This window comes from Dermacentor variabilis, chromosome 5, assembly GCF_050947875.1.
Source record: "Dermacentor variabilis isolate Ectoservices chromosome 5, ASM5094787v1, whole genome shotgun sequence".
Taxonomy (NCBI): domain Eukaryota; kingdom Metazoa; phylum Arthropoda; class Arachnida; order Ixodida; family Ixodidae; genus Dermacentor; species Dermacentor variabilis.
In genome coordinates this window covers 137,051,199-137,078,865 of record NC_134572.1, presented here as the reverse complement: position 1 = coordinate 137,078,865, position 27,667 = coordinate 137,051,199, and the positions used below count along the sequence as shown (strand labels likewise).

Sequence of the window (27,667 nt, the reverse complement as noted above, 5' to 3'; positions counted from 1 at the left end):
GAATATGCGCCTGGGCAGCGATGCCAACCTCTGATCGTATTAAAGCCAGATAGGCAAACCAAAGTGGGGTAGAGTAGTCAAAGAAATTCTCTTGCGTTTAATAAATTTACACGGATAGAACAGAAAGGAAACTTTTTATCGAGAAATCATAGCTTAAGAATATACAAAGAAAAGACAGATCAACACAGTTCAGCTGGGAGCACCTTTCGGTTTAATGTCAAACATCCCTAACTTCAGCGTGCCATGGTGCATCTCAGCAGCAGCCGGCAACCTTTGTTTTACTAGCTGCTTGTTATGAATGACAGTACATTATGTTACAGCCCTCCTTCACAGAATTGTTACATGAAAATTTACAACGCATATGTACACTCCTAACATGTATAAAATCTACTTGTCAGTGTAATCTTCTAGAATGTCTCCCATGTGGTCGTTGTGCTTCTTGAACGATTTCGCCCTCTTCGACGATGGCTTCTTCCGCTTCTGGGCAACATTCTGCAGTAATGAAAGTAAGGAAAGAAAAATTGCAAGTTGCCATCCATAAGTTTGTGCACTCAAACTTGGCGAGATTGAGAGTGCCTTACAGATAAAAGTTTGCCTATAGATAAAGTGTCTCAGAGCATTCTACATTGACCTGGGAGCTTGATTTTGCCTGCCAAAGTGCAGCATACAGACTCTTCAAAAAAACCACCATGCCAGAATGTGCACCACTGCTCTGGTCTTAGTTCTTTTGAGAAAGACCGCCATTTATGATACAGATCCACATCTTTGGAGCAGACTAAGCCTCAAGTTTTACAATGTGCTGCAATGCTAGCCACTAAAGCAAATGCAGTATTAAAATAAACACTCAGTACTCAGCAGTGCTCAAATGCACTACAGCAATATGTCACTGCCAGCACCAGTTGTTCTTGGCGAGCAATACTGAACACCCATGCGCATCTGAAAAGATAATTGATGCTTCTGCTCAGCAACATAACACTATGGTTTCTGCACTATAAGTCGCAGTTTCCCCTCAAATTTTTGTCGGTGCAGCTTGTACAACAATGCAACTTCTATATGCATAAAACCATGCACGCTTGCACACGCACAGTCGATATGAGAGTTGCTTTCCATTTTCTGAGCACGCCATGCTGCAGAAGCAATGTCAGCTACAGACCTATGATGTCTTATAAAAGTTATGCAGAGTTCAACGACGGTGACTCAGCAATGTAGCCAGCCGAAGTAGCTGAACTTTTTAACTGTGTGGAAAGATGAGGCCTTCAATGGCTTTGAGTGAAGTGCAATAAATGTTCGTTTTCTGCACCCGAGAGGAGTGCTGGTTGAGGTTCTTGCTGTAATTAGCTCGGATGTGGCCCATAAAAATTTCGTTCACAGAAATGTAGTGCCCTGAAATAGGTAAGGCAGCATCTTTGCAATGAGTGTACAAGCATGCTTTACTGCGTTTGATCATGCCCACAGAGTTGAATAGGTCAATTTACACAGCCGCAAAAAAAGTGGGGAATGTGACTTATACAAAGGTGCAACTTGTAGTCAGCAGGAAAAGGGGTTAATTACAAATGGTTGGTGGGCGGTTGGTGAACACAGCAAATACACATGTAAGGTCAGGCATCATATAGAAGCACTTAATTAGTGAGAAAATGTTTTAAGCACCTAATTTAATGCAGCATTCCACTAAATGCAGAAACATCAGCTAATGACTGCCAGAACTTTGTATGCAGCACGTTGGATCAAACTTGGCCGGGACAAGAATCGCACAAGATCAATACAGCAATGGTCCCCCATGCCAGTTTTCGTTGACTTATTGTAGAAACGAAATCATTTCTGAAAAAGTTCTGCAGCATTCATTCAGTCGCAGCAGGACAGCTAGGTCTACAGTCGAACCCACTTATAACAATACCGGCCTTAACAATATGTCAGATATATTTCATATGTCATATCAATATGTCAGAATAATTAGCAGCTGATGCACTGTCAACTTTTATATGCATTCTATGGTAAAATAAACTGCTTACTACAAAGCTCCCATGCCGTCTTTATCAGTTAAAACAATTAAATTTGGCCATGGGGTGTGCACTCTGAAAGAATGCCAAATCCTCCTAAAAAATAGAAGGGGGGGGGGCCTTTGTTACACTCAACAGGGGTGGCGAAGCGGCTGGCATTTCTATTTCTTTATTTTCCTGGATTTTGTGTTCTTTTTCTTTTCAATGCAGACATCCAATGGCCAGATTTAATTGTTATAGCCAATTATGCAGCGTGGTAACATTGTAGTAAATAGTTTTTTTTTACCATAGAACACACACAATGTGCAGGCTTGGGCAGCTGCTCTTTGTTACATTCGTATTGTATTGTATTGGGTTTAGTGGCGCATAAGCAACTCAGGTTATTATGTGCCAAACTCAGGGTATCATTTCTTTTAAAGACGTTGGGCCACCTCGGCGAGTCCTTGTCAGGGCAAGGCTCCCGAGGATCCCAACAAATTAAGTAAAGACCTCAGCTTTCTTCTCAGTCATGAGAAGTTGGCTGAAGTGTTCCACTACGTGGTAAGGCACAGCGTAAGAATTTTAAAGTTTTTCTAAGATGCCTGCTTCCCTTAAAAAGCTAAAAACATATGACTTATCTACAAGTGCATCTTCACCTTAAAGCAATGTTGGATGAAAGGGAATGTTTTTATTGTTAAAAGGGGTAAAAATATATATATATATATATTTTTTGCAGTTTTTCAAGTTTTGTGCACAATAATAAAACGTGATTGACTGTAGCTCACTTCCACATGTTTCACACAAAGGTTTACCTTGTTTTGTCAACAAGATGTTATGTGTGTGATGTGTTTGTCCGATGTGTAGACTGCACAAAATTACTTCAATGAAACGTTGCTGGTTCCTACACGACTCCCATTCCCCTAAGATGGGCTTTACCAAGTGTAGTTTGTTCTTCAATTCAATTTCCTATGCCTTCTGCCATTTGTCTTTCAATTTACTGTATACTAACTTCATGCAGTCTTTATGAGGAATGTTCACTTTCCTTATTTGACTGCTCCGAGCTTGTGTGGCACATGTGTCTGCTCTCTCATTGCCACTTATCCCTGTCCCTGTGTAACTAGTGACCCAGCAGAACATTATTGTGTATCCTTGTGTAGTGACTTTCTCTATGTTGTGTACGATACTGCCAATTAAGGGTGCAGTGGCATTTCTGGAATGCAGCTCCATGAATAGACTGAGAGAACCAGCATAGACTATGCTGTCCTTGATATTCTCACTCATTGTTTTCCTTACGGCTACACATACAGCATAGCATTCGGCAGTAAAAATAGACGCGATAGTCAGCAGCCTTACTATTTTATTCCAGTTAGCCTGTACTACACCACTTCCTACGTGGCTTGCCGCTTATGAGCTGTCCGTGTAGAATTCTGTGTGGTTTGCGTATTCTTCATTTAGTGCAAGGTATTCTTGTAATATATGTTCGTGTGGTGTTTTTTTTTTTCTAAAGTGTGTTAATGCCAAGTCACAAACAACAGGAATGCTATACCACGGTGGCAATGGATCGTGTCGTGGAGCAATTTCAGGTAGGGCATCCAATATTTCCAATTCCCGACGCGTGTCTTCAAAGTGTAGCAGCAACGGTCTGATTGATTGGGGTTCATTGCTAAACAGTGTTTGGGATGTACACTTCGTAGCTACGCAGTAACAGAGGTGTTTTAGTAGGGATCTTATCTTCAGCACGTAAGAACACATAAGCATGGTTCGTCTGTCTGCGAGGGGCTATTCATTAGCTTCTACATAAAGACTGCTTACAGGGGATGTTCTGTATGCACCAATTGGGAGACGCAGGCCTAAGTTTCGTATTGGATCCAGTTTCTTAAGGTACAATGGTCTCGCAGACCCATAAACTATGCAAACGTAATCTAAGCAGGAGCATACGACGGAGCAGTAAATATGTAATAGGTATGTCCTATCAGATCCCCAATGTTTTTGTGAGAGCACTTTGAGTATATTTAACGATTGGGAAGCTTTTTTCTTGAGTGCATTTATGTGAGGTAGGAACATAAGCTTTCGATCAAAAGTTATGCCTAAAAATGTATGTTCCTGTTTTACTTGAAGTGCTGTTTCATTCAACTGCAGGGTGAGGTCAACCTGTAAACCACTTTTCTCAGAGAAAAGGAGAACAACTGTTTTCTGTGGTGAAAATTTGAACCCGTTTCTGTCCACTCAAATTGTTAGTTTGTTTAATGTTAGTTGTGTCTGTCTCTCACATGTTGACAAGCTGGAGGATGTGCACGCTATTTGAAGGTCATCTACATAGACTGAGTACATTATAGATTTTGGCATTATTTTGGCCAAGGAGTTCATGTTAACATTGAAGAGAGTTGTACTTAAAATACACCCTTGTGGCACACCATTTTCTAGAATGAAGTTCTCTGACAAAGTGGCACCAAGACGGACTTGAAATGAGTGGTTTGACAGAAAGTCGCCAAGGCATCTGAGCATGCTGCCCCGGATGCCAAAGTCTGCAAGGTCGCGTAAGATTTCGAACCTCCATGTGGTATCATAGACTTTCTCAAGATCGAAAAAGACCGCAAGACGGTGTTGTTGTTTACGTATAAAAGCATCTCGAATTGTGTCTTCAACACGAACGAGATGATCTACCGTTGAGCATGCTTTTCTAAAGACACATTGGTGGACGTCAAGAAGTTTCTGGGACTGTAGAATGAACATTAACCTAATATTTAGTCTACTTTCAAAAGCTTTGGCGAGACAACTAGTAAGCGCTATTGGTCTGTAACTACCAACAGAGGTTGGCGGTTTTCCAGGTTTTATGAAAGGTACAATCAAGGCTTTCTTCCAAGTCTCTGGTATTTGTCCTGATGCCCATATTTTTTAAAAATTTTTAAAAGTGTTTCTACAGCGGCTTCGGAAAGGTGGGTCAGCATTTCATAATGAATTTCATCTGGTCCGGGAGCTGTTTGTTTACTGGCATACAGTACGTTGTTGACTTCCTGAAGTGTAATTAAGTTATTGTACGGCTTGTTGGTACTACCAGTTGTCGGAAGTCGGCTTTTCGGCTGTGTCCTTGTATTTTAAGAATGACTGGCCGTATCATTGGCATCTAAAGCATCTTCTGGGATTGGACAGGAAAATCAAGAAAAAGGAATGGGCATGGGCAGGACATGTAATGAGGAGGAACTTCCGAGAAATGTTCACCTAATATGTCTGCTTGTTTGTCAATGCTTGTTTGTGTACCAGGTGCTGTCAGAAAAGGAATTGTGAAGGGGGAGAAGCTGCCACTAAGTTTGCAAACTTGCTCCCACATTTCTTTCGATATGGTAGAAATGTTTATAGATGATATGTAATTTTGTCAGGAAGACTTCTCAGCATCGTGGCGAATATGACGGGCTTGAGCTCTTGTAGTTTACAGGTTGATAATCACAGGCAGATGGTCGTTCCCATAAGGGTTATCTAGAACATCCCAGCTAGCATTGGTATAAACAGATGGTGAACAATAAAATAAGTCTAAAATGCTCATTTTTCTGGTACTTGGCGAGCAGAAGGCATGTTTGCCTGTATTTACCAGGCAGACATCATTGCATAGGATAAAATCTCCTAAAGTGTGGCCCCTAGAATCTGTTTGTTCACTACTCCAAAAAGATGAGTGAGCATTAAAATCCCCTACTACCAGGTATGGCTCTGGTAGCTGCTGAAAAAGCCCCTCTAAATCATGTAGTGTGGCACTGAGCTGTGGCTGGAAATATAAAGACATACGGTAATTGTTTTAAAATCAAGAACAGTGACCGCTATTCCTTCGTATTTGATTTGAAGCTTGATTTCACGAGTAGCAACACCACTTTTTATTATAATTGCAACTCCTCCCAAGAGTCTATTGCCTTGCTCGCGGTCGCGGTGAAAGACTTCGTATTTTTTTAAATGTTTGTATGGTGATGTCCTAAGTTCGCCTCTTGCAAGCATAAAACCACAGGAGAAAACGAGTTTAAAATATCTTTTATGTCACTTTAGATTTTGGTTAGTCCTCCGCAGTTGCAAAGTATTAGGAACGCCACATTTAGTTATTTTGGAGGACGTGATTAAAAGGTCTTAGGTTACTTGACTTTCAGGAGCCATGATTGTGTTCTTTTTCTTTTTTTTTTTTTTCAAGGGAGTTGTGTCTCCGCGGCAGTGGGGGCGAACTTGGAGTTGTGTCCATAGCCTCCCTTAAGGCCTTGAAACTCCGCGAAACCGTGAGTGTGGGTGTTTCAGGCCTTTCCTGTTGGAGAGAGGCCTTGAGGGCTGCAGACTGCTGTGCCGGCGGGCCCTCTTTTAGAGATGGCAGGGCAGCTTTCGCTGCGTCTGCCTGGGGGCAGATAGCCTTGCTTCAGGCGTTGCCTGGGCAATGGCGGGAGTCCAGTGTTGTGTGCCACCCCCGCGCACCACATCGGCAAAGTTTGTCTTAGCAGAGAAAGATAAAGTGTCTCGATCCGCATGAAATCGCTTCCGCGCTTCTTTGAAGCTGATGTTTTCCTTAGTTTTTATGCTTATGATTTCCTTTCCATTTTTCCAGGCCTGACATGACCTGAAATATGCTGCATGGTCCCCTTCGCAGTTCACGCAATGTGGTGCAGCTTCACAGTCATCGGATGGGTGGGTCAATCGAGGCACACCTTGCACATGTTTGACGGCCACGGCAACTCTGCATGCCATGGCCGTATCATTGGCATTTAAAGCATCTTCTGGGATTGGGCAGGAAAATCAAGAAAAAGGAATGAGCATGGGCAGGACATGTAATGAGGAGGGAAGATAACCGATGGTCACTAAGGGTTCCAAAGGAAGGGAAACGTAGCAGGGGGCGACAGAAAGTTAGGTGGTCGGATGAGATTAGGCGCCGCCGCTGCCGCTGCCGCCGCCGCCGGTGGTGGTGGTGGTGGTGGTGGTGGGATTGGGGATGTAATGCCTTACAGTTACCTTAATATAGCCTACTTTGGTGGTGTCGGGGAGCTTGTGGGAAGTGAATGTCAGAACCAGGTGCTTTGCGGGCACTTTTGTTGTTCTTTCTGATTTTTATCCTGTGGACATTTGTCGCATTTTGTTCTTTCAATCCTTCAAGTAGTTCTTCTGTCAAGTTCAGGAGGTTGTTTTTGGATATTACTCCGCATACAGTGTTGAGGGAGCGATGTGCTGAGACTGTAACGGGGATGTCCCCAAATGACACAAGCTTTGGAATTCTGAGGTGTTGTGGTTAGTCTCGGACTTCAAAAAGGAGGTCTCCACTTGCCAGTTTGATACCTTGTATCCTGGCCCTAGGGCTTCTGTGAGGGATCTAGACACAACAAAGGGGTTTATGGTATGTGCAGGATTTTCCATTTGTTTGCTATGAACAACATTAAATTTTGGAAACACTTCTTGGCTTTTTGAGAAAAATTCAGCTGCTACATCGGTCCGCCCCAGTGTCCGAGGGTGATCAAGTTTTGAAAGAAGGGGAGCCATAAAAAAAATTTTATTTCGACCATAGTGGCAGCCGCCCACCATGGAGCCCAACAAGGGGACGAGGCAGAAGATCGCAAGCAATTTCTGCCCTCTCCAATTGTACACCATAACTATAACCAAATATGGCAGAAATATGGTGGTTCGCCACACAAGGTTAACCCTAGCCACCAGGAAGGGGAAAAAACGAAGAAGAAAGGAGGAGACAGGAAAGGTGTGAGAAAGAGGATAGGAAAAGGCAACTGCCGATTTCCCCCAGTCGGGTCAGTCCGGCGGTGCCGTCTATGTGAAGCCGAGGCCAAAGAGGTGTGTTGCCGACGCCGAGGGGCTGAAACGGTCCAAACACCCGGCATTAGCTCAACCCCGAGGATCCCCTTTTCCCCGGACGCTGCTAAGCCGCGCACGGTTAGATGCGGGAGGGTCCAACCCTCGTGTGCTCGGGTACGTGGTGTCGCAACACACCAAGCGCCTGCTTACGCAGACGCCCCTGCGGGGCGTTACATTCGGGCATTGTTAAATCGGGTAACGCTTCTTTCTGTCTAAATATAATGTTTGTCCCCTTTGCTATTCTTGTGTAACCTGGTTATAACAAGTTTCGGCTATAACACTAAAATATTGTTATAAGTGGGTTTGACTGCATTTCACTAGCTGCGTGAACTTACCACTTTCTTGACACCCATGTCCTGCATTGATGTGATGCCCTGTTTCTGCAAGTACTCCTCGATCTTCTGGTCATCTATACCTTCAACAGCAACACTTCTCCAAAGCTTTTGGAACTCTGCACAGACAATGACAGAGAGTAAAATAAGGTGGTCTGTAGGTACTGTTGATCTGTTGCAAAAAATGGCATTCTAGAATTGCGTGCACTGCTCCTTGCTTAACAAACTCTCTCTTCAAAACTTTAAACTACCCATTTATTTTGAAAATGAATTTATAAAGAAGCATGCTGTTTCATGTTCATGGAAGTGGACATGCTGCGAGCTTGTAGTTGTGGTGAACTCAACTGCAGGTGTTCTGTCCAGCCACATTCTCGATCTCCCTCTCTCAGTCACACACACATGCATGCACCCACACAACATTGATGAGCAAAGTGACAACAAGATTACTGGAGTGTTAGCAAGTGGTATTAAATAAAAGCTGCTTAATCACCAAGTCTGTAAACTTGTGGTAGTAATATTACAGAATGTTAATGTTCAGTGACTCCGAACTTTAAATTTCAATAAACATGCCTTGTTTTACTGAATGAGAATTGTGGGTTATCGTGTTCTACTACTTTACGCCAATTAATACAACCCAGGTTTTGTCAGCTATAATATCAGTAAACAGTAATGAAATTCGGCACTACGTAAACAGGGTGTCCCAGCTAAAAGTAACCAACATTTTAAAAATGACGAAGTGCATTAGTGGACTGAAACGTACTCAGTGGTGTTGAGGACCGCATGACCTAGTCTGCGGTATTCTTTTCATTTTGTAAAGTCAGTTAATTAGTATGAACTAATTGCCTGCCTAACCTTTAAAATATTGGCTTTGGCAAGAAATTGCCAATACAAAAGTTGTAGATTGCATTTAAAAACAGCTGGCTGAAGTGTTTGCAACTAAGTACCATTGATGGAGCTTATTGCACTCGCCCTCAAAGAAAGCCGGTGAAATACAAAAACAATTGCACGATAGCGCCACTATTTCAGTGCTCCCAGACGACCAATCAGGGAATGACATCCACTTGTCTCTGCAGTGCTGTCCGGGACAGACTTGGTGCTTGTGGAGGCCGCAAGGAATGTACCAGCAACTGCCGACGTGCCATCAAAAGCAAGCAGGCTTCTGTAGGAAGCAAAGCCTGGCCCACATGGAGCTTTATTGCACGCGAAAATGTACATTGAGTGACAGGAGTGCGGCCGTGCCGCTTAATTGCACCGTTGTCGTGGGCACACACAGCGAGCAGGGATGATGAAGGTGTATCGCACTTCGACGTGACATAAACATATTCACTCCACTTGTGGAATGAAACCCAGACACATAAGGTAACAACAACAACGAAAAAATAAAGCTCAGGCATGAGTAAATGTGGACCGTAGAACTGTTTAAATGGGAAGGAAAATGCAATTGTCGTGTTCTATTCGTTTGCGATCACATCTTACTAACGAGAGTTGCTGGCACGCATCTTGCAGCCACCGGAAATGGCGATGAATGATATGGTTTCATGCCACGTACGCTGACGATATCTTCTCAGTGCTACGAATTAAGCAAAGCCAGCTATGTTTTGGAGAGAATGCTTCATCTGCCTGTCGCTCCAACAGGTCACCGAAACTCGAGATTACGCAAGCTCCAATACTAAACACACAAGAAGACAGCTTACATGATGCCATCCCACCTCGGCATGGCCACGCTTTGCACACATGGCAGATTACCTCTAAAGCAGGTTGCTCGGCGGCATATGTGCTCATCCGCACTTACAGCCATGCTCAGCCACGGCCGAGACACGTGCCAGAAATCAAGACATGCACCACAAAGTCACGAGCTGGCAGGAACATATTACAGGCAATAGGTGCAGAACTGAATACATCAAGGAGCCCAATAGAGGCTGAAGTAGAATTAAGGACTGAAGTTAGGAAGAAGATCAGAACCAACCCTCTCCCCAGAAACATGCATCCAGAATATAATGTCGAAAGGAGAAAGGCAAGAGCTAAAGCACTCTTGCAGGAAATAGAGCAGCAGAACCAACTGGCAGCTATAGTTGATGCTGCCTGGGTGAAAGGTAAAGGAGCATATACGGCCATTGTATCAAATTATCAAGGGAAGGTGCAAGACGCTCTCACTATTTTTACCAAGGACCCCATGGTGGCGGAACAAGTGGCAATTGCTCTAGCCATCAGAAGTAATAAGTGGGCCTGCATTTACAGTGATTCAAAATCCACTGTAAAGTGTTTTGATAAAGGCTACGTAGCTGGAGTTGCAGCTAAACTTTTTGAAAACATTGGGATTATGACAACTGGGGAAAGTGGACAAGACTCGGGTAAACCTCAATGAGGTTGCTCATGACTTGGCATGAGGACTTGCTAACCGTGACAGTCACAACCGAGCCGTTCACCACCAAGCCAGGGAATCTAGAGATCATTTAATAACATCCAATGACGTTACCAAACATTACTATTTAGGATGCAGACAATTCCCATTGCCACATTCAAAACTGAACAGGGCTCAGGCAGCCTCACTGCGCTTATTGCAAACGAGTACATATCCCACACCGTACACCATTAATAAAATATATCCAGAGAGGGAGATTAAGATGGACTGCAATGATTGTAATGGCATCATTGGAATCAGACATATGCTGGCGGGGTGTCCCGCGACTCTCCCCAACCTCGTTGAAGAATGGACACAGTGGGAGAAAAGGATTCAAAGCCTATTGTTTGAGGACCAACTAAGGGCAGTCCAGAGGGCCCATGATGTCGCTGAAAGGCTTGGCCTGACAGTGCCAACGTAGGAGCGGCCCGCCTTGACTTGAGAAGTCGAGCCTCCGGACCTAATTACAATAAGTTTTCACACACACACACACACACACACACACCAACTTAGCTACCACTCCACCTCCCCCTCTGCTCTCCCCCTCTTTCCCTCTGCTCGCGCGGGAAGGTGGCACTCACGAAGCCACCATCTTGTCTCACCTTCGCATATAAAGCACACAGTGCGCGAGATGCGATAGGACCATATCATACTTGTACTTTATACAGAAGAAAGTGCAGCCCCACATCGGTGGTCGCTCTTGTCGTGCGGTGCGCTATATGAGAGGTGCGTTGTGGGGATGCGCAACTCTCACGCATCCTCTGATATGTCGTTTTCTTGCATAGCTCCCGTCTGCTGTAATTCAGCTTCGCCGTGTGGCTTTACTGTAGTGGTCGGTATGCTTGCAGGGTGGTACGAGCGATGGCACGAGTGTTGCTCTGCTAACGCCACCTACCGGTGGGGTTACTTGGGCGCAAAAAGGAGGAGGTTCTTCCTCTTTGGCTCGGCATCGGCAAGCAGCGCGGACGTTCTGCGCGTGCGCCGATCCATGCTTCTGCGTGACCGTCTCGCGAGGCCTACCCTGGAATGGACGAACACGCTCATTCGAACGCGCCACCGTTCATGTGACCGTACACGCGAGCGACCAGGCATTGGTGTCCAGCATGGGGCGAACATATTTGCTCGTTATCCGGTCACGGTGAGTCGGACGGACTTCCACGATTTCTCGCGCGCCCATCGGCACGTTTTGTGGATAGCAACTTGGCTAGCAGGCATTAGCCTATGAAAGGTGCAATAAATGCCCTTGTAATTGCTTGCACTACTGTGTTGTCGTTCCTTTGTCCCAAGAGAACGGGTGAGAACCCCACAGCGTTTGCAAGCAGCCGCTTGTGATTCTATCATTTGACCATCTGAGTCCACGGAAGTTTCCATTTATTGTCTCGGCATTCGTTTGCGGCGGCAGTGAAATTTCATTACAGTATATTGAAATCACCTATAAACTTCGTTACTTTGAGGTTCTAAATACATGGTGTTATATGAACAAGAGGTTAGGAAAGTTGAATCGTTTTATCGAGAATCTCGTTATATTGAAGTTCGTTATATCGAGGTATAACTGTATTTCGTGGGCTTTCTTTAAAGGCAAGTACAGGAAGCTCCATGAATAGTACTTAGTTACAAACACTTCAGTCGGCCATTTTTGAATGTGATCTACAACTAAATACTACAACGTATAGGCACTTAAATTTAAAAAGTTAAGTAATGAGTTATACTAATTAATTAACCTTGAAAAATAAAATACCGCAGACTAGGCTGCACAATTATCAACACCACTGAGTTCAACGCCCCTAGCACACTCAGTCATTTTTAAAACATTGGTTATATTTAGCTGGGACAGCCTGTATATAAACACATGGCGACTCTTGCAAGAAGCTTGTAAAGCACACCTATGCCTTCTTACGCAAAGTCTGGAGATTCCCAACATGCATTCCCAAGCACGCCAGTGAACTCTATACGCACAACATGTATCACAAGTGCTTTCAAATTCCTTGATTTTTTTCCAAATTTTTTCTGAGCATAGAGACAGAAATGTTAGACTTAATCTGCAGAGCCGATGCTTCTAGCAGATACTACTACTTTGAACAGGTGCAGATTCATGGCCCTCAAAACTGGGGCTGGGGAGTTAACGCTCTTTGGTCCGTTAGCATAGTCTCTCCAAAAAACTGCGGCTGGTTTTCATACACAAACAATAAATTGCTTTATTGAGTGAATCTTTGTGTTGCACCCTTTCTTCCCAAGAGCACAACCCACCATGGTAGGCTTGCGCCACCAATGTGCATCCCCAACACAGGGTGGTGTTGAGTTTCTGGAGCGGCCAGAGTTTGCATATCGTGGCAGGTTTTTAAAGGGACACTAAAGGCAAATACTGAGTCAATCTAAAGTGATCGATTAATGCTTGAGAACGTCTAAGGCACCAATATCATTGCAAGAAAAGCTTCAGTAATAGAGAAACTGAGGTACATACAGGACACAATTTGAGACTCCCCCGGGACATTTAAGTACTAGCCGATGACAAAGGCACTCCTCATTATAATTCTGTCTTTGGTAATCACCCACTCATAATAAAGAAATCATTGTATTGCATCATAAGATTAAAGAAAATTACTTGTCCAGTTCTATTTGAGATTTAGAAAAAAGAACTCGGTGACAAGAGAAGAAAATGGAGCTGGGCAGGCCATGTAATGCGCAGGTTAGATAACTGTTGGACCACTGGGGTTACAGAATGGGTACCAAGAGAAGGGAAACGCAATCGAGGACGACAGAAGACTAGGTGGAGCAATGAAATTAGGAAATTCGCAGGCGCTAGTTGGAATCGGTTGGCACAGGACAGAGGTAATTGGAGATCACAGGGAGAGACCTTCATCCTGCAGTGGACATAAAACAGGATTGTGATGATGATGATGATGACGCCGCCGCCGCCGCCGACGACGTTACCCCTGGCAATGACACGGGTGGATGAAAGGATTCGTTTTGTCCACTCTGTACATGCCTTCGTGTTTCAGTAGTTTCATTATTGCGTATTGCTGTGCTGGTATTGCTGTCTCACGAAACTCGCATGAGCTGCAAGTAGTGGAGAATGCCACGTCCACGTGCGAGCTTCCCGAACGATCCACACCACTTGACCAAGAGCAGTTGCAGCAACAAATCCAACGGTCTGTCTTGGCTCGGTTTCTTCATGACCGTGCATTTGTGTTTTGAGCAGAAAACCGTAGCACACCCTGTCGGGCACCGTTTTCCTCACCGATTGCAGCAAAGGGCGGTGACAGCGCAAGTAGCATCACCTCTCCCCACTTGGAGCTAGGCAATTTGACTTGCGCTAAAGGTATAGGACCCTACAGACAAAATTTTCTCGTAAGCTGTCCTTTCATGGCAAGAAAAAAACGCAGCGAGGTTTCTGAAATGGTATTTAGCAGCCTACACCTACTTAGTATTTGCCTTTAGTGTCCCTTTACACCTCAACACGTGGTGACACACATGGTAGCCAGTTGCACAAACAACACTTTGGAGCCATGGCTCACCATAGCATTTCTCACCAACACTTATCAAAGGCCCAAGCGAGAAACACAACATTCATGTTCACGCAGTTATATACCAAACACAACGACGAAAGCTTTTGATGTCTCTGTTTGCATGTCTCTAACAGGACAGCAATGCACATAAACACCCACGACATTCAGGGCATAAACCAGGTTTCGTACTACGGAAGAACAGGTTGCTGATCAGCAAGCACAGCGCTTACAAAAAACATATGCACTGAGCTTGCTCGCTGCATTGCTTTTCAGGCTTAACAAACTATTGGCATTTTTTTTTTTACAACTGTCTCCAATGCGTGCAAAGCAAAAGCAAGCAGACCATGACATTACACCCATTCAGTCAAGAAGCAGTAGAGCAGCGTCGAGATGAAGAGGAAGATGAGAAGCAGGCAACTCACCCTCATCAACGTTGAACTGCAGGGACTTGTCGTTGTAGAAGAGCACCTTCTTTTTGTCGACAGGGCGCACCACGTAGATGATGCTGTCGCCCAGTGCCTTGAGGTGGCGTTCCACATTGGGCAACGATTCCTGCACATCCTCCAGCAGCACGCCTCCAAGGCCCCGCTGGTCGTGTTTGTCTAGTAGCCTCAGAAGACTCTTCCGATCCTTGAGGTTGTAGGCAGGCCGGAAGCAGTACTTGCCGTCTAGCGTCACTTGAAGCTTAGGGTTGTTTTGCAAGGCCTGCACACGAGTAACGTGTTTAGGCCACGGTGTACCAACTTGCATAATTGTTTTAACACATACCTTCACTCCATGAAATGCTGAAGAGAGCACAGTGGAATCCGCAGAAAACGATGAGTGAGTGTAACAACAACTGGGGAGATTTTGTGCCCCAGAGTTTCAAATTAGGCTATTTAGAGGACACCAGAGCAGAAGGGTCTGGGTTGATTTTTGAAGGCCATGTGGTGTGCAGATTTTGGACTCAAAACTTTCAAAGTAATTAGCCGAAGTCTGATTTAATCTTTGTGTCCTTCTAAGCTGTGCAGTTCAAATGAGACTAAGCAACACAATCTGTTTACAAATGCCAACAAGTCAAAAGCTTGTTAGCTGTCGAGTAAAAACACGAAGTACCTCTGTCGACAGCCAGTGCTTTTGCCGTGCTCCAAGGTCCAACTGGTTTGTCTCGTCCAAAATCTCTTCGAGCGACAATGGGTGCGTGTCACCTTCCAAGTGCCTTTGCTTGAAGCGTGAAAACAGAGAAACAAGAAGACAACAAATGCACTTATTTTGCTGCTTTTACACCGTCCTGAAATTACTATGAAGTGTCTCCAACATACGGAATGAGTGCCTAACTTCAGAGTTTACCAATTTTAAGTGTGAAATCAAATATCGCTACAGTTCCTTTTGTTTCGTTCCCTGACCAGCTTGTTGACAATGTTACAATTCCAGTGGCACAACAGACAGCTGAATACTAGTTATCCATAATGACCAATGTTTCTTAATTGTGCAGTAGACAGTTTCATTACAGTACAGCAAAAATGTGTAGAAGACAATGACCAGAAGTAGGTGATTATACTATTATATTATCAATTAGTTAATAATTATCAGACAATTCCTAATCTTCCACTTCTGGTAACTCTTCCACCTTAAATAAAGCAAGTGGTATGACAAACAAAAGGAAACCTTCATTTAAAATGTGAAACATGTTGCTAACTCCCTTTTATTTAAATTCTTCTTTTGCGCACTTTGCCTGATAGAATGCGTGACTGTAGCCAACCTTAATGCACCAAGGTTCACAGCATGCTCTGTGGCAAAGTTAAGGAGAAACACTAAGCAAAGCTGCAGACAGTTGAATGCTGCTATCGATTTTCTTGCCATCAAAATTTTCAGTTCATGTACAGGACCTTCATCACTGTTGCCTTCTTTGACAATTGAGCCCTTTCCGCCCTAGATGGCCTTGAAGATGTTGTTGGTCATCAGTTACAATTGCAACATCATGCTGTCGTCAACTGCGATATGTTTATCAGCAGGTGCACCTGCTGATGCGTTACAACAAGCAACGTACGAGTTGAGTGATTCCCGGAACAGTGCAGCAGAACTACCTTTGATATCGGCAAATTCACTGCCACTTGCACTGTCGTTAGCTTATGCACAGAGCACACCTCGGTGATGTCTGTGGAAGGCAGTCGCATAACTGCTACGTGGTGTTTGTTGTAAAGCAACAAATACGCCATTGCAGACACCTACATTTTTTTGTTGTACATAAAAATTCTCTATAGTGGTCTTCATTGTAGCGGCGGTCACAACACATATCCAAGATAGGAATTCGGCTGGGCCATAATCAATACTTCGTTATACAGGTCATATCGCTGTAGGGGCATTTGACTATATATGAAAACTGCCTTAGTTGAATTTGATGAAAATTTCGATGTGTTTACTCTGTGGAGAAGGCTTACTGGCACGTGCCAATACTGCCTAAACACCTTCGTTCCAAATAAGCGCAAAATTATATACATGAACATACCACCTGAGCAATATCATTCATTAAAGGCATAAAATGTAAACAGCAAGAAAAAGAAAAATCCACAGTCTAGCTATGTCCAATGGTCATATAGCAATCCACACGGCATAGCATTTGAGTCATAAGACCATTACTTTCAAATGGCAATACCAAATTTCTCAACAAATGACCCAAATAAGTTTCGGGAATTTTTAGTGATAGCAAGAACCATGCGACAGAGCTATCAATTAATGAAACAATAATCAATGAATTAAAAAGCATAGCATAGAACTTTAAGCTTGCTTTCACAGTCTGTTTTCTGACCCATGTTTTCGTGCAATGCCAAGTGCAGTAGTTTTTTACCCGTCGCAAGCTGGGTTCATTTCCTACCATGACATCGGTTCACTGCTTTTAAATTTTAGTTCCAAAACATCCCCTAGTACTGATAGATCGAATATTTTGCTTCAATGTTATGCACAAACCATTGCAAAATTCCTTGTGCTCTTTCATAGTTGGTTGTTCTCAGCAAAATGAGCGACAGACTGGAAGACTGCTCGCATTATTCCCATTTTTAAAAAAGGTAGTCACCATCCTATTTCCACGTGTTGTAAGTTGTTTGAACATATTACAGCTAATCATATTGTAATGCCCAGTTGAGTAAAGGTATTTTAATTAGTTTACGCTGGGAGAACATGTGCCCGACAAACAGCTAAGTGATAGCCTCGCTCCAACATACACAGTGCCTTGCAAGCACGCGTTGCCTCCTTCACTGCTGCTATCTTTCGCAAGTAGCTGTAAAGAACTGGACGGGCACAGAAGGCGGCTGGCACATGTGATTTGCAGGCAACTTGTGTCATTGTCCCCCTTCTAAAAGTGCATCGTCCCGATGCTTATAAAGAAGGCAGGGGTTTCCAGGCCATCATTCACAATGCTTGGTGGCTGAAGCAGTTATTGTCTGTTGTAGTATGGTTTCATTCGGACGACATGAACGATTTCTGTCCGATGCCGCCATCGTGATGAGGTTTGTTGAAGTATGGTTTCATTCGGACGACATTAACGATTTCTGTCCGATGCCGCCATCGTGACGAGGTTACTGAACCTTCTGGAACAATTACGTCGTCCAAAGGGCTAAGTTTGTGAATTATCATATTGGAATGCATCATGTAACCGCGCAAACAACAACTGACAAAGAAGGGAACACACAGGACACAGGACAGGCGCAGCTTCTCCGCGCCTGTCCTGTGTGTTTCCTTCTTTGTCAGTTGTTGTTTGCGCGGTTACATGATGCATTCCAATATCGACCACCAACTCGTCCGCCTATCCCTGTTAAATATGAATTACCATATACGGGACAAAATAACTATGAAGAAGCTTTCTGGATAGGCCGTGCATCCGTACAAGAGTCCGCACCCATACTCTGTCTACAGGCGCGTACTGGACATCTTTTCGTCGCAAGTTGTATCAATCCACATCCGTTTGCTGTTGCTGATGAATGCGGTGTCGCACCAGCTGTGGTGACAGTCTGGCCAAAAATGAGTTGGAAAGGTGTCATTCGAGCCGTCTCTTGCACAGTTGTATGCAAATATTACGTATGGAAGTATCCTGTCCCGTGTTCAGTGCTCCATGTCCATGTGTACTGGCAATATCGGTCGGCATTCTGTTGAGTTGTTCAGTCAGTTTGTCTGTCTGCAGGTAATATACGGTGGTGTTTCTGCGGCTGGTTTGCGTCAATGTCATGATGGACTGTGTCAAATGGGCAGTGGATGTGGTTCCTTGGTCCATGATGAGAACTTGATGAGTCAGCTACTTGACTGGGCGCTCCCCTTGACAAGAAACCATCTCAGCATATCAAGTTAGGTAGTCAGCTTTAACTGCACATTCCTCTGTGTCTTCAAATATGGCACCACTGAAAGGCTCTGGTGTCACAGTGGATTCACTATGATGTGAGTTGGCGTGACCCAAGTTGCCATCTTCGTAGAGTTTCTGTAACATTTCCGTTAACAGCTGTTGGTGCTCCGATAGAATCCGGCAAAGGGAAAAACTCAGGTGGCTCATCACGTAAGTGACGACTGCTACATTTGTGAACAGGAGTGAGTTCGTTTGGTGCGAGTCACTGTGGGTCCGGGCTGCTTTCTCCGACTCGAGAAGGGCTTGAAATTGCACCCACACCTCCACCAGCATTGTAACACACAGCTGAGTAAAGGTATTTTAATTAGCTTTCATTGAGTGAACTTGTGCCCAACAAACAGCCAAGTGATAGTCTCGCTCCAATGTACAGTCTTGTCGCAAGAGTTCCACATGACTTATTTTTTCTTGTGCCCTGCGCTGACGGCGCATTTTTCCGAATGCACATGCCTTGTGAGGACGTGTTGCCTGCTTCAATGCTGCTATCTTTCACACATAGCTGTAAACAACTGAATGGGCGCAGGAGATGGCTGGCGCTTGTGATTTCAACGCACCTTGTGTCAATATTACCAAATGTCTAAAAAAAAACTCAGTATTAATAAATTTACAGCATGGTTTCAGAAAGAGTTTTTAAGCCATCCCACAGTTAATTACTTTGATTCATACCTTTTCTAAAACATTAGACAACAATGGCCAGATTGACACAGTATTCATAGAGTTATTCAATAAAAGGTCAAACTCAAAGAATAGTATATCCACTGGATATACTAATTGTGTGGATTACAGATTACCTCTCAAACTGGGTTATTTGTTTCAGTTACTGAAACTGCTCCAGTTCTCTTTCTGTCATGTCATGTATGCCTCATAGTAGTGTTTTGGGGCCACTGCTGTTTTCTTTTTTTTTTTGTACGTTAATGACCTTGCTAGTGTAGTTACTGCTAGAACAGAAATTTGGGTGTTCTGTGAAATTAAATCTTTGTGTGATCAAGATGAACTGAATTCTAATATAGATAACAACCTGCACTGATGCAATGAATACGGCATGGATATCAACACCGAAAGAAAGTGTTTGGGAATAACATGGAAAAATTGTCCTCTGGAGTACGAGTATAAATTAGGAGCGATTGAAGCAGGTTAATAGCTGCAAGTACCTTGGCCTAACTATTGCTAACACTCTCTCCTGGAGTCTACACATATACTATGTTTCAGTAGCCCCGTGTTGCAGAGCCAAGGCTATGCTACCCCATGGGCACAGATTCTTGCGCAGTGAGATGTCATGCCACAGATCTGAATCCGGTGGACGACTAAATGGCCTTGACAAGTAGTTTTGTTGGCAGCTGCTTACATGGAAGCTTCTCCACAGGTTGTAGGATGGTTTATTGCACAATTTTGCTTCATTCCTTAATAAGATATTTATTGAGGATCTATGATAATGAAAATAAAGTTGTTCACTTGTTCGAATGAAAACATGCAGAGAAAATAAAATATTGTTACGTGTAGCTGACGTACGAGTCTACAATATATTTACACGTAGACAAGCGGTGGCAATGATGGCGACGCTATCAAGCGGTGGCCACGTCGTCTTCCTTCTCCTCAGTGCAGCCACACTGTGGCGGCTGTTCCGTAGCATCACCCCCGGCAGTAGAAGCGCCGTCCCGGTGCTTAATCTACACATCCGCGGCGAAAGGTGTGTGATATGGCTTTAGTCTCGCCACGTGAACGATGTCACTTGCAGCCGACGATGACGCTGAGAGGCTGGCGGGGATGACTTCATACGTGACATCGGTCACTTGTCGCACCACACGGTATGGGCCAGTGTAGCGGGACAGCAGCTTTTCGGAAAGGCCCACACGTCGAATGGGGGACCAGAGAAGCACCAGAGAACCCGGAGTAAATTGTACGTCGCGATGGTGGCAATCATAGAGGCGTCTCTGATGCTCCTGCGAGGCCTCGAGACGGGTGCGGGCGAGCTGGCGCGCGTGGTCGGCGTGTGCGATCGCGTCGCGGGCGTATTCAGTGGTTGAACGTGTGGCCGAGGGCAACAATGTGTCCAAGGGCAACGCGGGTTCTCGGCCATATAGGAGATAGAATGGTGAATAGCCGGCGGTGTCGTGACGCGATGAATTATACGCGAACGTCACATATGGTAAGTGACGATCCCAGTCGTGGTGGTCGGTCGCGACGTACTTGGATAGCATGTCGGTGATGGTCCGGTTGAGGCGCTCCGTGAGGCCGTTGGTCTGTGGGTGGTAGGACGTGCTGAACTTGTGCTTAGTCGAGCAGGAGCGGAGGATGTCCTCGACGACTGCCGACAGAAAGCTGCGGCCACGGTCAGTGAGTAATTGGCGCGGGGCACCGTGCACTAAAATGATGTCATAGAGCAGAAAGTCAGCAACGTCAGTAGCACAACTTGTCGGGAGGGCTCTGGTGATTGCGTACCGCGTAGCATAATCAGTAGCGACGGCGACCCATTTATTTCCGGAGCCCGAGAGAGGGAACGGTCCAAGAAGGTCGAGACCAACACGGAAAAAGGGTTCCGGAGGGATGTCGATCGGCTGAAGACATCCAGCTGGAGGTGTGGAGGGCTGCTTCCGGCGCTGACAGGGCTCACAAGCGGCAACGTAGCGCCGCACGGAGCGAGCGAGACCCGGCCAAAAGAAGCGACGGCGTACACGGTCGTATGTGCGCGAGACGCCCAAGTGTCCAGCCACAGGAGCGTCGTGAAGTTGTTGGAGGACAGTCGACCGCAAGTGGGATGGAATTACGAGCAGAAGGTCACGGCCGTGTGGATCGAGATTGCGGCGGTATAGTGTCCCTTCCTTAAGGAGAAACATCCGGAGAGAGGCGTCGCCAGGCGTTGACTCCAGATGGTCGATGAGGGCTCGTAAGGAAGGATCGCGGCGTTGCTCATTGCCGATTTCGAGCAACTTGGACACAGAGAAAACGCAAGTGATGGTGTCCGCATCAGCCGGGTCGTCGACGGGGTAGCGGGACAAACAATCGGCATCCTGGTGCAAGCGTCCCGTCTTGTATACCACGGAGAAGGTATATTCTTGCAGGCGTAACGCCCAGCGAGCGAGTCGTCCCGTGGGGTCCTTGAGCGAGGATAGCCAGCAGAGCGCGTGGTGATCAGTGATGACACAGAAGGGGCGTCCGTACAAGTATGGGCGAAACTTGGCAACAGCCCACACAAGAGCGAGGCACTCGCGCTCTGTGATTGAATAATTGCGCTCGGCGGGTGATAGAAGTCGGCTGGCATAGGCTATAACGCGATCATGTCCACGCTGGTGTTGTGCTAATACTGCTCCTATGCCGTGACCACTGGCATCAGTTCGAACTTCCGTTGAAGCAGACGGGTCAAAATGGGCCAGAATTGGAGGCGTGGTAAGGAGAGTAGTGAGCTGCGAAAAAGATGCGGCATGGTCAGGTCCCCAAGAAAATAGGGCGTCTTTCTTCAAGAGGTCGGTAAGGGGACGGGCGATGGTCGCAAAATCCTTCACAAAGCGTCGGAAATATGAGCACAGCCCGACGAAACTACGAACGTCCTTGGTAGACTTCGGAACAGGAAAGTTCGTAACGGCGCGAATCTTGGCCGGGTCAGGTCGCACGCCTCTGGCGTCCACGAGGTGTCCAAGGACGGTGATTTGGCGGCGAGCGAAGTGACATTTTGACGAGTTCAACTGGAGACCGGCGCGGCGGAACACGTCAAGAATCGCTGAAAGGCGGTCTAGATGCGTGTCAAATGTGGGTGAGTAAACGATGACGTCGTCCAGATAGCACAAACAGGTGGACCACTTGAACCCCTGAAGCAAAGAGTCCATCATTCGTTCGAAGGTGGCGGGCGCGTTACAGAGACCGAAAGGCATCACCTTGAACTGATAAAGGCCGTCAGGGGTAACAAATGCAGTCTTCTCTCTGTCCATGTCGTCGACGGATATCTGCCAGTATCCGGACCGTAAGTCGATAGAAGAAAAATAAGTGGCACCGTACAGGCAGTCTAGAGCGTCATCAATACGTGGCAAAGGGTACACGTCCTTTTTTGTGATTTTGTTCAGGTGGCGATAATCTACACAAAAACGCCACGTTCCATCCTTCTTTTTGACAAGTACGACGGGAGAAGCCCAGGGACTGCAGGAAGGCTCGATAATGTCCTTTGCAAGCATCTTTTTGACTTCCTGTTGGATAACAGCTCGTTCTGACGCAGAAACACGATATGGACGACGGTGAATAGGGTTCGCATCGCCAGTGTTTATGCGATGGGTCACGACGGACGTTTGACCTAAGGGTCGATTGTCAAAGTCAAAAATGTCGCGATAGCCTTCAAGAACGCGGCAAAGGGCTGCAGCTTGAGCAGGTGTAAGGTCAGAGGAGACCATCTTCTTCATGTCGACGTCAGCACTGTGCGATGACGTCACGGTATGGGCTGAGCTGTAACGATCTTCGACTGTGAATGGCTCGACCTCATCATCCTGCAAAGCGCGAACTATAGCCAAGGAGATCCCCTGAGGCAGAACTTGCGCGGTTAGCGCGAAATTGACGAGTGGAAGGCAGGTGCGGTTACCAGTAATTTTCAGCACAGTGTGCGGCACGATAACACCATGTGTAAGCATAACGGCCGGAATTGGTGCGGCCACGTAATTGCCGTCAGGTACAGCTGGTGAGGACAACAAGTCGACGTGTGTCATAGAGTGAGGTGGTAGGCGAATAAAATCTATGCAGCTCAGATGGCTGGGAGGCGGGTCCACAGGGTCGGCAAGAAGAGGCAAGTCAAGGTGAAGTGAGCCGGCCGAACAGTCAATGAGGGCAGAATGATGGGCAAGAAAATCCAGACCGAGAATGAGTTCGTGAGGGCAATGCTCGATGACGGTGAAGAGAACGACGGTGTGTCTCTCAGCAATGGTGAGTCGGGCAGAGCACATGCCAACAATAGCGACAGTCCCTCCGTCGGCGACTTGTACAAATCGGTTCGGGGCAGGCGTCAGAACTTTCTTGAGCCGACGGCGAAGAGCAGCACTCATAATGGACACATGCGCCCCGGTGTCAATCAACGCGCACACAGGAACATTGTCGACGAGAACGTCCAAAAGATTCTTGTTCGTCGGTAAGGTGAAGCGAGGATTTTGAGCCAATGTCGTCTTTGCAGCTTCACCTCCAGAAGCTGCGCTGTCTAGTTTTCCGGTCGGGGGTGCGGCGAGTAGGTCGGAGAAGGAGCACGGCGAGACGGGGGCGAGCGAGATTGACGACGGGAGGGAGAAGGCGAGCGGGAGTAGCGTGGTCGTGTCAAAGGCGTCGCAGGGTCAGATGATGGGGTGGGCATAGAAGGGGCGAAGGAAAAGGACGCACTAGAGGGGCGAGGGTGGTAATTAGGAGAATAGCGTGTGGGGGAAGTCCAGCGGCTGCGGCAGTGGCGAGCGACATGTCCAATGTGTCGGCAGTTAAAACAGATCGGCTTGTCGTCCACGGTTCGCCATTCGGAGGGGTTGCGCTGTCCATAAGAGTAAGAAGGGCGCGGTGGGGCCGTGCGTGGAGAGAGAGGTTCCGAGCATGCGGAACGAATGGAGTGCAGGCCGACGTTGGATAACTCTTGACGGACGATGGCCTGGATCAAGGAGATTGTCACCGGAGAATGATCAGGTGACGGAAAGGAAGGGGCCGCCGGTTGTGCCGCTTCGACCTCACGACGAATAATGCGGGTCAAGTTGTCACATCGCGACGGCTGGTGGAAGAGGTCGTCACAGGATGACGTAGCAGCTGTGTTGGGAAGTCGCGTGATGTGCTGGGATAACCGGCGGCTTTTAGCATGCTCAAGACGGCGGCACTCCTTGAGGATCGTATCGATGCTGGTGACGTTGGTAAACACCAGTAAATTGAAGGCGTCGTCAGCAATCCCTTTGAGGACGTGATTTACCTTATCGTCCTCAGACATGGTTGGGTCAGCCTTGGCACAAAGGGCCAAGACGTCGAGAATGTAGGACACGTAGGACTCGGTCGACGTCTGTACACGTGTGGCTAGGGCTCTCTTGGCATTGACTTGACGACCGAAGGGATTGCCAAAAAGGTCGCGGAGCTTCTCTTTGAAGAGATCCCAGCTCGAGATCTCCTCTTCGTGAGTCTGGAACCATGCAAGTGGAGCTCCGTCGAGGTAGAAAACAACGTTCGCGAGCATAATAGTCGAATCCCACCTGTGACTGGTGCTGACACGTTCGTATAAGCGGAGCCAGTCGTCAACATCAGGACTGCCGACTCCGTTGAAAATACCAGGATCCCGAGGTGGGGAAATGGCGACGTAGGTCGGGGCTGCAGGCGGAGACGGTTGCGTAGAGGAAGTGCCGCCAGCAGGAGCCGAAGTTGCACTGTCGCCGTAGCGACCGCTGCGAAGCTCCATGACGGGTACGGGGAACGTCCACCTCCACCAAATTAATGTTACGTGTAGCTGACGTACGAGTCTACAATATATTTACACGTAGACAAGCGGTGGCAATGATGGCGACGCTATCAAGCGGTGGCCACGTCGTCTTCCTTCTCCTCAGTGCAGCCACACTGTGGCGGCTGTTCCGTAGCAATATAAATAATGCAACACTGCCGTACAAACATTACCTTGCATTTAAAAACATATGAATAATTAATTGTTTTGACAGTGGCTAAATTCATATGTACAGTCGGCACAGTCACAACACTGAAGAGGACTCCCTCTTGGGTAGTGCTTTGTCTTTCACAAAAATGGCATCTGCAGACTTGCTTCTGTGGTAGCGTTCCAAGCTGCTCTTTTACGCAAAAGGAACAAATGGTGTTGAGCATGCTTGGAACAGTGTGGAAGGAATGCAGTAAATATGCACAAATTCTAATTAAGAAAACAGTTGCACTTACGAATGTTAGTGAGCGCACCATGTACAAGTGGATGTTACGAGAAGGATCAAGAGATGGTGCTACCCTCCTGTGCAACACGCTGGCCGAGTGCTCCTTCTGAACCTTCTGCTTCAGCCATCTCTCCAACTCTCCTTGAAGACGCACGTCTTTTAGGCGTCAGAGCTTATGTGGAACAAATTTTCTACCTCTGCTATCACAACAGCTGATCTCACTGCGCAGCTGCAGCCTCAATTTTAGTGCCGCTGACTGCACTGCAGAGCTCGCCGCTAACAGACGACAGGGTTCGGAAAGGCACCTTTAAGATGTGTTCACCCCTCCTGATTTGTCAAAGAAGCCTGTAGCTTGCACACTGCTGCACAGAACTACTGAAACAGAGTATATATAACATTTGATCTTCCCACTTCGCAAGTTATGTTTCTCGAATAAAGAGCTTAGGAATTTTTCCCAATGTAGAACTGCTAACATGTTTTTACTTACAACAGGTAAAAGCTTGAGTACACTTCTGTAGAGTGGTATCCTTATACTAAACAGAACATTAACAAACTAGAATGCATTCAATGGAAAGCAGTGTAGTTTACTTACTCTAAAACTGAAACAATCGATTCACCTACAGAGCTTATGAAACTAATAAAATTGGAACACTTGAAGTCCAAAGGATAAAAAAGTGCAGCCTTGAGTTTCATTACCTGGTCCTTAACCATAACTTTGCATCAACCCCTCTTCATATTTAACCCCTTCATCTTCACAGTACACAAGACATCACAGGGCCCACTCACTAACTCATACTGTACATAATGAAATCTATAAGTTTTCTTCTTTTCCCTGTACAAAAATTTAAGTGGAATCGCCTCAGAAAACCTAATTTGACACACACCCAGCAGTAGCTTTCTTTTTTTGTTCCTGTGTCCTCCGAATTTTCATTGCTAACTGCACCGCTCTTATAATGTCATGATATTTCAATTTTTGTGCTAAAATGTGTCTTTCCATTCACTGCATTGATAACTAATACTTTGTACTGTGCCATTTATATTATTTCTGTGTGTGTCACCATTCTTTACCTTTGTAATATTTTTACTGCACCCTATTTTACATTATTTGTGCATGTTTTATACACCTGTACCTTTTGTATTCTCGATGCTATTTGCACTGTTCTAATGTATTGACAATTGTATTGTTTGCTATTATGTGTATGTCAATACATGGCATTGATTCCAGTATTCGCTACTATGATGTACCTTCTTCGATCTTCTAGTGGTCTTCAGTGTGTACTAAATAAATACATAAATAAGTTTTCACCAGGAACTGCTTACCTTCATGTGCTTCACAATTTTGGCTAGCACACTGAAGTTGTACTGTGAGCCACCAGAAGTGGTCTTGTAGTTGTACGCGTCTAGAATTGAAATGAAAAGAAAGCATATTACTACCACGGCTAGAACGCAGAAACACAAGACTTACGATACCTTTTGGCTTCGGTGGTTTGACTTTTTTCTTTGGTTGAGATGCCGCGTTTCCCGCCGATGAATCGCGGTCGCGTTTTCGGGCTTCGACCACAGGAGTGGCCATGGCCCTCTTTTTAAACGCATCTCTTTCTTTCAGTAGCGCAGGATCCATCACAATACCTGCGTACGCAAGCGTCATGAACGAAGGCAATGCAAAAACGACTACTGATATCAGTTTCGAAGAGCTGCCGTACTTGCGCGTGTATACATACTTACGTTTGTTGTTTAGAGTTCCAAGACACCCAGACTTTCTCTCTCGAAGTGATCTAGCTCGAATAATTGAGAGGACTCGAGGAACTTCACGACAGTCCTCCTTCTAAGCAATTCTTAAGCTACTAATACACCCTTGAAACAAGAGGAGACGTCGGTGTGAAAGACAGACGATTAGAAAGAAACCAGAAAAATTTAGGCTTGTCTGGTCTAGTCTCGCCTCCGCCTGGATTCAGTCTATAGTGTACTAGAATAATGTCCTAGTGGCGCGAGCAAGAGGGAGGGACAATGCGCCGGCTGAAGCAAATGCCAGTAGCCGCCGTCGGTGGCGCTGCTGTGCTTTTTTCTAGCTGCTGGCGCGCGGTCGAGCCGGCTCAGACGCGCTCTGCAGCTGTTTGCTCCGTGTGTTTTCCGAGCCGTGTTACGTTCAACGTGGCCATGCTTGTGAAAAACAGTGGATGATTTGAAAAAAGAAGGCGTATCCCTGCATCTACTGCAGCACAGGAGGTTCGATGCCAAAAAGAAAGACGGACACCCATTTATACGCTCCGGGCATGCCGCAGCGATTATCAGGGCGCTCCTAAAGCGTCATTGTTCGCCGCACCAACGGAAAATGAACTTGGGAAGAAATGGGAGAGCGCAATCTGCGAACAGCAGACAAGCATCTCACGGAATCTTCAGCGGTATTTC

General features: G+C 46.0%; 1 protein-coding gene across 1 annotated transcript; it reads right to left on the bottom strand.

The window, feature by feature from the left end:
- Positions 1-117: 117 nt before the first annotated feature.
- TfIIEbeta (transcription factor IIEbeta) lies at positions 118-27,189 on the bottom strand. Its single transcript, XM_075693544.1, has 7 exons — positions 26,984-27,189; positions 26,729-26,887; positions 26,579-26,658; positions 15,128-15,235; positions 14,455-14,737; positions 8,129-8,244; positions 118-492 (listed from the first exon to the last, which is right to left on the bottom strand). Exons 2-7 carry the CDS (start codon positions 26,877-26,879, stop codon positions 388-390), a joined length of 843 nt encoding a protein of 280 aa, XP_075549659.1. The 5' UTR covers positions 26,880-26,887; positions 26,984-27,189; the 3' UTR covers positions 118-387.
- Between the last annotated feature and the right edge of the window lie 478 nt (positions 27,190-27,667).